Below are 13,804 nucleotides of genomic sequence, written 5' to 3'. Positions count from 1 at the left end.
TTACTTACGAACCGCCATCACAGCGGTTCCTCTCCTCCCTCTCTCCCTCTTCCCTCTTCCTGTCTTTCTACACTTCTCTCCCTCAACTCTCTCCATCTCCGTCCCTTTTCCTCCTCTAAATCACCACCCATCACCTCCCTTAATTCCTCCTCCTTCCCCCTCCCCTCCTCTTTCTTCTCTTCCACTTCGTTCCACTACTCCTCTTCTTCATTAAACTCTATCATCTTCTACTTTTCAATACTTAACGAATACCTACCCCTCCTTTTTTCCCCTTCTCCCTATACAACCTTTTTTTTTTCCCCTTTCCTTTTCTTCTAATTCATTTCATCGCCAGTATAATTATTTGCACTTTCTTTTTTCCTTACTCTGTTTCCTATCGACTTCGGACGGGTCCCCCTTGCTATATAACGGTTATTACACCGTCGTGTCTTTTTTGTTACTATACTTAGACACTCTCTTGGCTTTGGTCCTGCCCTATTTTAAAGGGTCTCTTCTCCGACCGATCTGCGAACATCTCCGGCTCCAACCTCGTTCCACCCTCACGTCTCCGGGCGCCCCAATCGACCATCAGCTGCATCCCGGCGCTGTAGCAGTTCGGTCGCTCGGAGTCTCCGGTCTCGCTATCACCGTTGTCCGGTACACGGTTTATTCCTCAGGTCAATCTGCATGCCTGCTTATACGCCTTTCCGAGTCGAGCTCCGAGAGTAATGCTGGTCCACTCGTGCGCATCTACCGAGCTTCACGTCAGCTCGCCCTGAATCAAGCGGTTTCTATGGGAAGATCAACCGGACCGGAGAAGGACATATATTGTACGGACAGGGTCATCGGACGGAACCCCAGGAAATAAGGCCTTGGAAGGGGAGGATGCCCAGTTGTAACTCGGAAAGAGTTCGCTGAATCAAAGACATGAAAATGGACCGTCCGCCTTCAGTTCCTGGCCTGGAGGAGCCCGTCATTCTGGCTGCCCGGAATGGCCAGACCTTAGACCATGTTCGCAGGCGGAGTTCGGACAAGTCCATCGAGGATTCCTCGTTGCCGGCACCGATGGAGGCAGATATCAAGCAGACTGTCACCAAGCCGCCGAACGCGAAACTTCCCCTGCAGGGTGATTTCTCAGATGGGCAGACGTCTCTTCGACACCCGTTTCCCCATCTGTACCATTCATCCAGTACATCCAGGTCACCCTCCACTCGTACTTCTTCGAGCTCGCTTCAGGCTTTGAACGAGGACACCGTTGTTGATGCGCGGTCGGATCACAGCGCCGTTGGCCGGAGCTCCATCTCTTCTCGGAGGGTCGCCCACATGGGCCCCTCTGAGACTCATTCCGCAGACTACCCCGTCTATCCCGACCAATCCTACGCCGTCCTCCAGTCCCAAATTCACCCCACCTACCAGCCCCCGTTCCTACGCACCCGAAGCTCTTACCCGTCCCGGACTGAGGCGGCCAAATATGCTCCATCGCGTGCCGCACGCACGGCGGGCAATACCCCCCTCTCCAGCCCGGGCCTATTCTCCATCAGAAGTCCTCGCTCGACGCCTCCATTCGCGTCCGACGACGAAGGTCGCATCAGCAGTCCCTATCTCCATCCCACCCATCTCCAGCCCCCTAAAGAGTAAGTCCGACGTGCCACTGGGTGCACCAACCTCCTCTGTCCTGCCAAATATCACTCGACTGTTGACTGACCATCTTGATGATAGGACCCATACTGCCGAGGTGGATCGAGATCTTGTGACCGGAAACAAGCTTATCAACCAGTATGAGATCCTTGAGGAGCTCGGACGCGGTGAACATGGAAAGGTGAAGCTCGGCCGCCATATAACGACGAGGCAAAAGGTTGCAATCAAGATCGTCCAGCGTTATTCAAAGCGTCGCCGCCTCGGAAAACTCGGTAACCCTGAGGATAAGGTCAAGAAAGAGGTTGCCATCCTGAAAAAGGCACGGCACCCTAACGTCGTCAGTCTGTTAGAAGTCATCGATGATCCGAATCGCCAAAAGGTCTATATAGTCCTCGAGTATGTGGAGAACGGAGAGATCATCTGGCGCAAGCGTGGGCTGCGAGAGATTGTTCACGTCGATAAGCGCCGGCTGGAGCGTGAAAAGGCGGGCATTCCCGACACACCTTCTTTCATGGAAGAAAGTCAACAGTACGTAAGGACAGCCCAGCACCTTCGTCGGCAGCGCGAGAAGGCACGTGAACGGCGCCAAGCACAGGCGGCATATGCGCAAGAAGCTCCGATCCCTGCCTGGAGTCTGGAGCATGGTGCGGAGTCAGACGACGAAGAAGAAGAAGATCTGGGGGGCGAGCCTATGGCTGCGCGTGTGCCCAGCCGATCTTTAGTGAGCACCGATGATGCTCAGTCCTCTCCGAGTCATTCTTATGCGTCGGGCCCCGAGTCGGCATTGGCTGCAGTAGAAGGCAGCATGTACGGCGCCTATGCAGACTACCCATTCGAAAGACGGTTCAGTACCGCGTCAAGCAGCTTCGGCTATGCACCTTCTGAACCAGAGTGGTTCACTGACGATGACGACATGTCCTATGTGCCTTGCTTGACTTTCAACGAAGCGCGCAACGCCTTTCGCGATTCGTTGCTAGGCCTGGAATATCTCCACTACCAAGGCATCATCCATCGTGACATCAAACCCGCAAACCTACTGGTCACCAGCAACTATCGTGTGAAAATCTCAGATTTTGGTGTCTCGTACTTGGGCCGACCCATTCGAGACGAGGAAGAGGAGCGGGTGGAGGAAACGGATGCCACCGAGTTGGATGATGCTCGCGAGCTGTCCAAGACGGTCGGGACACCGGCCTTTTATGCCCCTGAGTTGTGCTATACAGGCGATGATTTTGTGGACGTGCTTGGCGCCGCCCCTCGGATCACCGGCGCTATTGATGTTTGGTCTCTGGGTGTTACCCTCTACGGCATGATCTTCGGGCGCCTGCCATTTGTTTCCGATGACGAATACAGCATGTTCCAGACTATTGTGCGGAAGGAAGTCTTCATTCCCCGAAAGCGGTTACAGCCTGTGGAAGATGATCCCGACACCGTCAGTCAGTGGCCTCGCTACAGTGACAGCAGCAAACGGATGGAGGATGAGCTGGTGTACGAGGATATTGACGACGAATTGTATGATCTGCTAAAGCGGCTGCTGACCAAGGATCCGGTTAAACGGATCACCGTGAAGGAGATCAAGCACCATCCTTGGGTTCTGCATGGTCTTCCCAACCCCAGAGCATGGGTGGAGGAGACGGACCCGGGATATCAGAGCAAGGGAAAGAGAATTGAAGTATCCACCGAAGAAGTGACTAGTGCTGTCAGCAAAGTACCGTTCATTCAGCGTGTGCGATCCAACGTTGCTAAGTGGTCTAATTATCTGACTGGACGGTCAAAAGAGAAGGATAGTCGCAAACGGACTCCGAGTAATTCTCCTTCGGTCGAGTCATCGTCAACTACAAGCAGCACTGCTTTTGGGAAATATCTCTGGGATAATCGGCGGCACAGCCTGAGGGGAGATGAAGAATTCCCTCGTTCTCTCCGGTTGCCTAGGGAAGGGGAGCATCCGCTTTCGCAGAGTGTGACCGCAAGTCCCGTGGGCCGAGAAGATCAGCCATCCTATTTCGCTTCGTCCGATTCCCTATCAGTGCAGGAACAATCTACGCGTCCAGACCCCCCCGAGCGCACTACATCCACATTGTCCACTGCTGAATCTGCCAAGACCGTGAAACCATCGGACCATAAAAGAGTATCAGTACCCCAGCGTGCTGGCACCCCTGTCCGTATGGAACCGTCTGGGACTACGAACCTCGGTGGCCTTTTTGGTGGCGCGAGCCGTCGGCTTGCAAGAGGCCTTCAACCTGGGGATTGGCGCTCCGATCGGTCTGTCTCGGGCGAGACAGCGTCTTTGGAAGGTGACCGTCATTCTGAGCCGAGCTTGGCTTTAAGTGTGGCCTCGGCTGTTGGTCAAATGCAGAATTGCAACTTGTTGTCGAATGAGGAGCCGCTCTTGACTCCTCCCGATGGCTCCCTTGCTAGAGCTTCCAGCCATCGGCGAAACCGATCCCACCAGCTTCCAGGCAAGCATTCCGCCGAGCCATTCCATTTGACCAAGGAGGCCTTGCTACGGAAGAGGAGGAGCGACCTCGGACCCGTCGGTGATGCAGACACTAGCGCTCGTGGCGACAGCGAGCCATGCTCCGGTGACTACATGGGCCCGCGGATTGAGAATCACCCGCAAGCCTCAGACTCGTCGAATGACCAGTCCTCTGGAGATCCTCTTTCCGGAGGGCTGACGACATCGCCGCCATCGGCAGCTACAATTTCCTCTTCATCAATTGACGAGTATACTAGCGGCATGTCCCAAAGCACTTCTCACCCCAGCATCCCGTCTGTGGTGTCAGGAGCTTCGTCTCTCTCCGGTGAGAGTGGCTTCAAGGAGAAGGATGCTGAACCAGCCGTTCAGGTTCCTTCGATTCTTCGCACTGGCGAGACAGTCAAAGCCCGGCATTCCTGTCCTCCACGCCCTGCAGAAGATGATGAATGCCGTTACTACTGCGATGACGAAGAAGAGTCTGGTGATGACTCGGAAGATGAAGGACTTGTCATTGGTAAAAAGAGGGCAACCCCTCAGAAGCCAATCATCCGCCCGGGACAGTCGAAGTCATGATCACAACACACGCCTATCATTGCCGGGGGTCTTTCGTTGACATCTAAGCAAGGGACATCAAAAGTTTCCTTCACCGTTACATGATGATTTGCATTTGCTTCTCCTTTACCGATCATGACACTATTACCATCATATTATGCCTGACTTTTTTTTTTCTGGGTGGTCACGGCTTCATTCGATCACCATGATCATTATCTTGTTGGGGTTTAATTTCTGCGTGTATATCATTTATTCAATTAGTGGGGGGATATATTCCTTTTCTTTTCGTTTCTTCGCTTCTTCCCCCCACCTTCTTTTTTTCTTTCTGGCTGGTTGCGTCCCTTTTGCTGGCATACAGGAAACTTCCCTAGGGTTCCACATCTGTTGAGACACAGATACATTGCTTGTACATATATTTGCATCGGCGGCACGTTCATATTCGGTCCTCTTTATTCTGTTATCCTCATCCATTGGCTTGCATTCGGATGATGCTGGGGTTCATTCTGCGTCTATATATATCTGGTCTGTTTGCTGCATTGGGCCTGGGGTCTGTGATTGCGTGTATGTAATGGAGGGTGGGTCAGGCTATACAATGTACCTGCCTTTCCCCCTTTTCTTTTTGTTGGCTTTGGATAGCCGGTGGCAGCGGGAGTAGGATTTTGCTTTGCGGAAAGGTTGCCATGGAAGGACACGATGTTGATGACCAAGTCGCGAGAGATGATGAAGAGAACAACAATATACACACAGAGGAAGTGAGAGACACTCACACGTTTACGATCCACTTGGGTGCGCCTGTGCCTTTCTGCTGCACATGGGAAAAGCGGGTCACCGTCTAGCCTAGTGTGCCGATACTTTCTATGCCGGGGGGGGGGGAGTTGGATGGAAGCTGAAACAGGCCAAGCAGAACCACGAGTCCGTAGGAGCTTAGGGAGGAGGCCTGAGAGCGTCTCCTAAACTAGATCCGGAGTACAACCGAAATGTCGTCGTATGTGCCCATGTGGCTGCAGAGAGTTTGGGCGACCATCTGACCTCGGGGGAGGTGGTTTACCGCAAGTCAAATCCGACTGCCCGTCTAAGTATGGAGAATAATGGGTTCGGGCGTGCCACCGGCCGATCTGCACGGACGGTGTCAGGTTCCTCCACCAATGGCTCGGCAGATTGGAAACACTTGGTGTCTCGCGATGCATGACCTGACGCTGACTGCCGTCCTGCATTGATTAAAACGTGGAGAACTCCGGTGGTGTTTAATCTATATGGGCAGATGTTGTCCTTTGCCTTCTCCGTGTCATTTGCAAGACGGACCCAGTGGACAATGGCTCGACGCGGCCAGTCGATGACGCCTTTTAAAAAGAGCTCTGGTGCCAGGCTTGACTCCCTCGAACCGCTGGATCCGACCGTGAGAGTGATAACCGGGCTCATTAGAGGCGAGCGTCGATGACAACCATGATGATCTACTCTCTGCTTCTCTCTGCATTGCCTCTGCTCAGCAGCGCCGCCCTGACCTACCGCGGGGCGGATATCTCCTCCCTTTTGATCGAGGAAGATGCCGGCATCAGCTATAAGAATTTGAATGGCGAGACCCAGGCATTGGAGGATATTCTGGTCAACAATGGCGTCAACTCGATCCGACAGAGGGTGTGGGTAGACCCCAGCGATGGCTCGTACGATCTCGACTATAATCTCAAGCTGGCCAAGCGTGTTCAGGCCGCGGGTATGAGCATTTACTTGGATCTGCATCTCAGTGATACGTGGGCAGATCCCAGTGATCAGGTCCGTCCTACTGCTGGAAGGGAAGACACCGCAAGAGAGAGATGGAACACTAACGTAAGAGATGTATACAGACTACCCCTACCGGTTGGTCGACCACGGACATCGACACACTCACCTGGCAACTGTATAACTACACGCTCGACGTCTGCAACACTTTCGCAGAGAATGACATTGACATAGAGATTGTCTCCATTGGTAATGAGATCAGCAGCGGACTTCTCTGGCCATTGGGCAAAACCAGCAACTATGACAATATCGCGAAGCTGCTGCACTCCGGCGCCTGGGGAGTGAAGGACTCCAACCAGGCCACAACCCCGAAGATTATGATCCACCTGGACAATGGATGGGACTGGGAGGAACAAGAATACTTCTACAAGACTGTCCTGGCCACGGGGTCGCTGCTCTCCACGGATTTCGACCTCATGGGAGTCTCGTACTATCCATTCTACAGCTCGGAAGCTACCCTGTCGGCGCTCCAGACCAGCCTCACGAACATGCAATCGAACTACGATAAGTCCGTGGTGGTGGTGGAGACGAACTGGCCCGTGTCTTGCCCGGACCCGGAGTATTCATTCCCGTCGGATCTCAGCTCGATCCCCTTCTCGGCCGCAGGACAGGAGGAGTTCCTCGAGAAGCTCGCAGAGGTGGTAGAGGGCGTCACGGACGGACTGGGTATTTATTACTGGGAACCGGCGTGGGTCGACAATGCCGCGCTAGGATCCAGCTGTGCGGACAACCTGATGGTGGATATTGACACAGATGAAGTCCTGGAGAGTGTCACCGTGTTTGAGGACCTCTGATATTTTTTTCTTCTGTTTGAGAGCACCAGATCGATGCATCTCAGCTATTATGTACTCTATTAAGTAGTGATGTTACAGCGTATGTGTGTGAGTATAGTAGTATGTGTTAATAATTGATCAACAATCAGGAGTTAGTACCATAACTCAACTCTGCTACCTGCACCACTTGAACAGTAGCAAACAGTTTCAGAAAACGATAAACTAAACCAAAGAAGAATAAGATAAAAAGGCACACCCGTTAGGGAAATAATTCATGTAGATCCATCAAGAAACTATCGGCCCGCGCGCACAAACACATTAACACACAAATGGTGAAGCCTGCGGTTGAACCGTGGACCTGCAGTCGAGGGGCAGCAGATAGGGTGGCTGTGCAACCAGCGATCCAGTTGGGATCGGCGGTGTTCTAAGCAGCTAATGGCATGGCCGGCCAATCTATCTAAATCAGAGCCAAGGAAATTGAACCCTGGGAGTTTGTCGAGAGAGAGAGAGAGAGAGAAGGAGAGAATGTGTGTTTGCAACCGAGATAGGGGGAGGGGTTAAGGCTGACAGGTTTGCTGAAGAGAGAAAGTTAAGAGAATAGATGGTGATCTATCCATCACACAATTCGGAAATAATCAATGATTATCGTAATACGAAGGGATCAGTGCGGGATATTTGGCACATCTCTCTTCCTCTTACTATTTGACGTAAAATAATCCGTGACGTGAGGGTTTCCGACTTGCATGACGCTGGGGAGATAAAAGTAAAGCATATGGAGGAAAGTAGAGGGATATCTGGCATTGCTATGGAGTATGTATCTAATTAGGGCAATCAAGGAATTCTCGTCGCTGCAGCCTGTCAGGTCGTGATCCCAATCATAACACCCTTGTACTTTTATTTTTGTCTCTTTCTCTTGGTTTGACTTTTGATCCTTGTCAATCGACCTGGTGAGGAAGAGATAGACAGGCTATTTTTATCCTACATCTCCTACCCGATTAGATCAGCTGTCCCTCATCAGCATGAACTAACTACCGTGACAATTGGCTTTTTGGGCTGTGATGGATGATTCAATCAATCAATCAATAATTTCTTCAGTTATTCTTGCTTTGGACCCTTTTTAGATCAGCACTGTGCAGGTTAACTCGGCTGCAGGCTACGTCAACCGTTTTTTTGCTCCTGGTTTCACCCTTCGTTCATCTCAGTCTCCAGTCTCAGTGGATCCTGCAGTCTGCCTTGTCAGATCAACACACACACCCTCACACACTACTACTCTTTCTCTCGTTCTCCATTGATTAACTCTTATCCATTGAGAAATAAATCCCGCAATATGCTGCTATTCTTATCATTTTCCCGACCAGGGGGGATAGGAAAGTCTCCCCTGCTTTCTAGGCAGCGTTCGCAAGGGGGATATCCGCATTACAACTAGACTAGAATGTGAGTACTTGTGAGGTTGACGCTGAAAATGACCGCCAGTGAAGCGGATTATAGCGTCATTTTCACGCCGTGTTTCCAGTGACCTGTTGCTGCTCCAATGATTTCAATGTCTCACCCTCTCTTTCGTTTTAGTCGGAGATTCTTTACTTTATTTCGTAGAGGCAGTTTGCCTATTTAGCAGTCTAAACTATTATTGTCAAGTCTTTAAGAGTTATTGATACAATCGCTTGCTCTTACTATTGACTAACTGCACTTCATGCTCAGCTACTCATAAATAGGACAAGTAATGTGCGAATGCATTACTGTAATGCATGTAATGTTAATTCAAAACACCACAACTACTGTCCGGATCTTGAGCACAAGAACTGATGAAATCTACATTAAGGAAAGCTTGTCAGCCCAGTCAGACTCCTCCCTGCGCTCAAGCGTATGTAAACAACATAAACAGGGTAGGTCTGCGTCGCGCGCATAGAGCGCTCTCGGTCCTTTCTTTCTTGAATCGCATCGAGTGCTGCGGGCTGAAGGACGTCTTGCACTAGCTGAGTCACTTCACCACTGCTTGTCTGATTTCGCAGCTTACGGATTCGTGTCTCAACGTCGTCGAGGAAGCTGTCGGCAGACTCGCCATCTCCAACGTGAAGTGTAACTGTGCCGATCTGTTCGCGCGCCTGCTCTCTGGCTCCGCGGTAGCGAAAGTTAGTAGATGGGGTTGTGAGGCCGAAGCGTTGGATGGTGCCGTCCTCGGGTAGGAGATGAAGAACATGGATTGTGGCACCAAAGTTGCCAACAACAAGGAGCACGGAAGGATTGGTGGGTGGGGTGAATATGTTTGTAAGACGGGCAAGCATGATTATGTGAGTTGAAGATTGTTTGATGAACAGATATTAAGTCTTAGTAGTAGTAGTACTAGAAGTAGTAGATTAAGTGACTATAATGAAAACAGTAGAACTAACTGGGAGAGGGAATTCACAAGACCTTGTTTTACTACAAATAAACTGATAAATAGACCTTTCAGCATCAGTAGAAACTTAAAATGAAAGCCAGCAAATTGACAGGTCATTTAGTATTGTGATTTGTTCTGGACAGGCAGACTGTCTGGCCTGAGGAATACTTGCTTTGCACGTGCCCCGGGAATCAGGCATTGGGAATCTGGACGAGTTTCTGCCTTGAGCTTCCTTCTTGGACCGTCAGCTTCATCATCCTTTTCGAGTTTCGATCTTCTTTCCTGGTTTCACCCTTGTCTGTGTGTGTGAGAGTGAGTGTCTGATTGAATCTGCATCTATCTCTCTCGTCCCTGGTTAGCGGCTGAGGATCGTCCTCTCCCGGCATCTTCCCCGGCGCTTGTTGGCGCCTGAGAATGTGTGCAACGACTTTCCCCCTCCAGACCGACTGCGCGCCACGAGGCTGAATCGCAAGGCTCTCTTACTCTCACTCTCTCACTCAACTCTCCCTCTCCCTCTTCCCACAACCACACCCCCCCCTTTCCCTCATTTGCCTCTTCCCCCCCCCCCCTCTGATCGCTCGTGTCCGCCTTTCTGCACGCGAATTCTCCATTGCTGTGCCGTGCTGGTTGTGAATCGCCCGCCGCCGTCATCCACTAACTCGTGCCCGATTCCTTCCTCTACCTCCCCCTCCTGGCCCTCCTCCACGCCCACATCCCTCCCTGCGGCACTTCTGACTCGCCCTTCCCCGCGTTTCTTCAGCTTCTCCGTTGGGTGTGAGATTGGACCGGACCTTGCGTTTCAACTCGACTAAGCCTTGCATCGCGTGGTATCTATTTTTGGTTCATCCTCTCGTCATGGCATCCCAGGACAACCTGCCCGACTCGGGGCAGTCGCCCGCTGGGATGAGGAGCCGCAGTATCAGTCCATATAATGATCCCTCCGCCGGATTGACCTTGGATGTCTCCGTCGCAACCACTACAGCTCCTTATACCTCTACTTCCTACAACCCCTCCAATCCAGGCGCCTCTGATTCCTACGGCTATAACCCCACCGGTTATCTCTCCGCACCCTCCGCCGCGCAGACGTTGGCCCCGACCGATCAAACATACTCGCACAGCCTTCAACTGCCACAATCCTTCGATGCTGGGTTGATGCCCCAGCTGGACCAGTCGACGGGCCTGTCCTTGCAGCAGCAACAGCAGCAGCAACAACAACAACAGGCGTCAGACGAGAACTTCTCTAATCTGTTGAACTCAAACCCCACAGATTTCGACTTTGCCCTATACCAGAACCCTAGTCCGAATAGCACGGCCGCCCCGGACTACGACTCCCCGCTCTTGCTAGATCCCCAAGTTCACAGCCATTCCCGACCGGGCAGTCAAGCGGTTAATCCTGCCGACCTCGTCAGCCAGATACCCTCTCCTCATCCCTCGGCTTCTCCGCAATTGTCTCCGATCTCTCCCCAGGACCATTATCAGCACTCATCTCCCGGGCCCATGTCGCCGCCCAGCTCGACGCCGGGGACTTACTACACCCCGCAACATTCCCGCCATACTTCCTTGGATCCTGCTAGCGCCGCATACATGTCGGGCAATGTGCATACGGATTGGCAGGCAGTCATGGCCAACTCCGCCTTCCAGGGTCATCGACGGGCCCCATCTGAGGTGTCTGAGGTGTCATCCGCTGCCCCATCTCCATACATGTCTCAGCATGAATCTTTTGATGGCGTGGAGAACAACCCTTCCCCCCTCCTAGCACCCCAGCATGACCCCGGTCTTTACGACAATGCACTAGGCATTGAATCTTTCACTTTGTCTGATGGTCAGCAACAGCACCATCCACAGGGCATCAGCCCTGCTCACAGTCCATATATCTCCCCGCAGTTGATGCCTCAACAGCCGACAGACATGATTCCCAACGTGCCGTACATCTCTACTCCTGCGGGCAACACGCAGTACCCCACCCCACCGACCGACATGTACGGGGAGGGTATGATGGTCCAAGGAAACGCTGGCATGGGTGATATAGGTCAAGCATCGCAAATGGCGCCCCCATCTATCAACGTGGAATTCGCGCCCCCGGCGAAGAATCTCAACCTCCCGCAGACGAAGCCCAGTGCGGATTTGGACTCGTTGAGTCCCCCCGTTGCCATGCGTAAGTTGTCACTGCTCGCCCCATTTTTTGCATTTTCTCGTACAATGCTAACTGCGAGCTTATAGGCTCCCGCATGCGCAGTAAGTCGGACCCATACGCCCACCCTGCTTCTCGCGCACGGTCATCTTCTACCTCGACCAGCCTGGAGCCATTTGTGCCTCCGTCACCCCGGTCGCTGTCGCCCTTTGATACCATGGGGCGACAGCCACATAGTAATCCCAGCTCCCGAGAGCCGTCTCCCTCGCGGTCGGGTCGGCGACTGTCTACGTCGTCGATCGACAGTAGAAATTACATTCTCGGCCTTGCGGATCCCCAGAGGCCTGGGGGCAACCCTAACGACTCCAAACGTGTCCAGAAACACCCGGCCACGTTCCAGTGTCACCTGTGCCCCAAGCGCTTTACGCGAGCCTACAACCTACGATCCCATTTGCGTACGCACACCGATGAACGGCCGTTCGTATGTACTGTCTGCGGGAAAGCCTTTGCGCGACAGCATGATCGGAAGCGGCACGAGGGGCTGCATTCCGGTGAAAAGAAATTCGTCTGTCGCGGTGACCTCTCCCGGGGTGGACAGTGGGGATGTGGTCGGCGATTCGCTCGTGCAGATGCTCTGGGTCGTCATTTCCGTTCCGAAGCTGGTCGGATCTGTATCAAGCCGTTGTTGGATGAAGAGTCTCAAGAGCGGGAGCGCACGATGATGGATCAGCAACAGCACCTACAGCCTATACCACCTCCGCTGATGGTGCCAGGAATGGATGGCCAACATACCAGCAATTTCGTTCTTCCTGCCGCGTTGCTGGCCCAATACCCCGCGCTGCAGACCTTGCAGTGGGATCAGATCCCTGCCACCGCAGACGATCCCAGTGATTTAGGAGGTCGCAGCAGCTTCGATGCTAGTTCCGGCGGAGAGTTTGGGTTTGATGAAGACGAATCTGGCCTCAGTAGTGTCTCTGGCATAAGCGGAAGCTACGGAGGTCCGAGTAACATGTATGATGTGAACAATCCGGGCCAAATGTTAGGAGTAAACCCTGCAGAATCTGGCTATCGAGAAACGGATTGGAGAGCATGACAACGCTTGTCTCGGTGATGCTCGCCTGCCTTCCCATATTTTTCTTCATTCTTAGCTCGGGTGCTATATCCCCTTTCGCCCCAGTTTTTTTTTTCTTCTTTTCTTTCCCCATCTTGATCATTAAACAGGCGATATTTCTTTCCATTCTACCCGAAATTTGAGGCAACGGGTGCAGCAGGCTTCCTCATGATTTCGATTTCTCAATAGAACAGGGTTTTGGCGTTGAGATACAGGGAGACGGATTGGATTGGTGATTGATTGATTGCCTCATGACGGCGGGTTTCACTTTCGTTCAGCCCTACCACTTCCTATTTTTATTTCTATTACTGCTTTTCTTTCATTCTCAGCTGGTCTAACCCGACCACGCATTATTTTTTTCTTATCTTGTTACGAGATTACGAAGAATCCTTGAACTTCATACCCATGGAAGATGCTCCCGGTTGTGTTTTCGTGTGCGAGGTTTAGGTACTTTGCTATTTTCTATTTTCTGTTACCCAAGGAAAAGGGATATCCATTTGAATACGCATATTTTAAATTATTTCGTTCCACCACATTTATTGTCCTACTCAGTGTGAGAGGTGTCTTGTTAAGCTCATGTAATTGACTGGGGTGCGGTAGACCTTTCTGCGAAGTATACGCTACCATAATTAACAGAATAAGGTTCAGTCCTATGCCCATTGTCATATCCACATTCTAAGATGATAGTAGCGTACTGTTCTTTTCGTACAGTCTATATCTATCTTTCTATTCATTGTTATACAGGGTACCCTAGAACCAGAAGTAAAACTTGATTGAGCCCCAGCTGAAGGGAAACTTAGTACTATACGAGCGCTCATGCATCAATTGCAAGGCCCTCCCTGCCATAAGGAATTACTGAACAAGACAAGCTCTACACTCCTGTCTGTTAGCACTAAATATAGTATTAGTTCAGCTGTGTCTGCTACAACCTTCTGATTACGGACATATAGTAGGCTCCAAGTTTGATGTAAGTACTCAGGTTTCAGTGAAGAGG

At 51.8% G+C, this 13,804-nt stretch overlaps 5 protein-coding genes across 5 annotated transcripts; 4 read left to right on the top strand and 1 right to left on the bottom strand.

Moving 5' to 3' along the window:
• Positions 1-1,302: 1,302 nt before the first annotated feature.
• Positions 1,303-4,663, top strand: An18g05960 (uncharacterized protein; the record flags this gene model as incomplete). The annotated part of the gene is made up of 2 exons (XM_059745855.1): positions 1,303-1,613; positions 1,699-4,663. 2 exons carry the CDS (start codon positions 1,303-1,305, stop codon positions 4,661-4,663), a joined length of 3,276 nt encoding a protein of 1,091 aa, XP_059602973.1.
• A 659-nt stretch (positions 4,664-5,322) lies between these two features.
• An18g05950 (hypothetical protein) lies at positions 5,323-5,831 on the top strand (the record flags this gene model as incomplete). The annotated part of the gene is made up of 2 exons (XM_059745854.1): positions 5,323-5,466; positions 5,571-5,831. The coding sequence occupies 2 exons, from the start codon at positions 5,323-5,325 to the stop codon at positions 5,829-5,831; spliced, it is 405 nt and encodes a 134-aa protein (XP_059602972.1).
• Positions 5,832-6,088: 257 nt separating this feature from the next.
• On the top strand, positions 6,089-7,212 carry An18g05940 (uncharacterized protein; the record flags this gene model as incomplete). Its single annotated transcript, XM_001399008.3, has 2 exons — positions 6,089-6,412; positions 6,484-7,212. The coding sequence occupies 2 exons, from the start codon at positions 6,089-6,091 to the stop codon at positions 7,210-7,212; spliced, it is 1,053 nt and encodes a 350-aa protein (XP_001399045.3).
• Positions 7,213-8,889: 1,677 nt separating this feature from the next.
• An18g05930 (uncharacterized protein) lies at positions 8,890-9,473 on the bottom strand (the record flags this gene model as incomplete). Its single annotated transcript, XM_001399007.3, has 2 exons — positions 8,890-8,927; positions 9,206-9,473. 2 exons carry the CDS (start codon positions 9,471-9,473, stop codon positions 8,890-8,892), a joined length of 306 nt encoding a protein of 101 aa, XP_001399044.3.
• A 950-nt stretch (positions 9,474-10,423) lies between these two features.
• On the top strand, positions 10,424-12,792 carry An18g05920 (uncharacterized protein; the record flags this gene model as incomplete). Its single annotated transcript, XM_001399006.3, has 2 exons — positions 10,424-11,723; positions 11,789-12,792. 2 exons carry the CDS (start codon positions 10,424-10,426, stop codon positions 12,790-12,792), a joined length of 2,304 nt encoding a protein of 767 aa, XP_001399043.1.
• Between the last annotated feature and the right edge of the window lie 1,012 nt (positions 12,793-13,804).

The sequence above is a fragment of the Aspergillus niger genome (assembly GCF_000002855.4).
Source record: "Aspergillus niger supercontig An18".
In the NCBI taxonomy this organism is placed as follows: domain Eukaryota; kingdom Fungi; phylum Ascomycota; class Eurotiomycetes; order Eurotiales; family Aspergillaceae; genus Aspergillus; species Aspergillus niger.
Note: the sequence above shows the minus strand (reverse complement) of the source record. Positions and strands in the feature narration are given on the sequence as shown.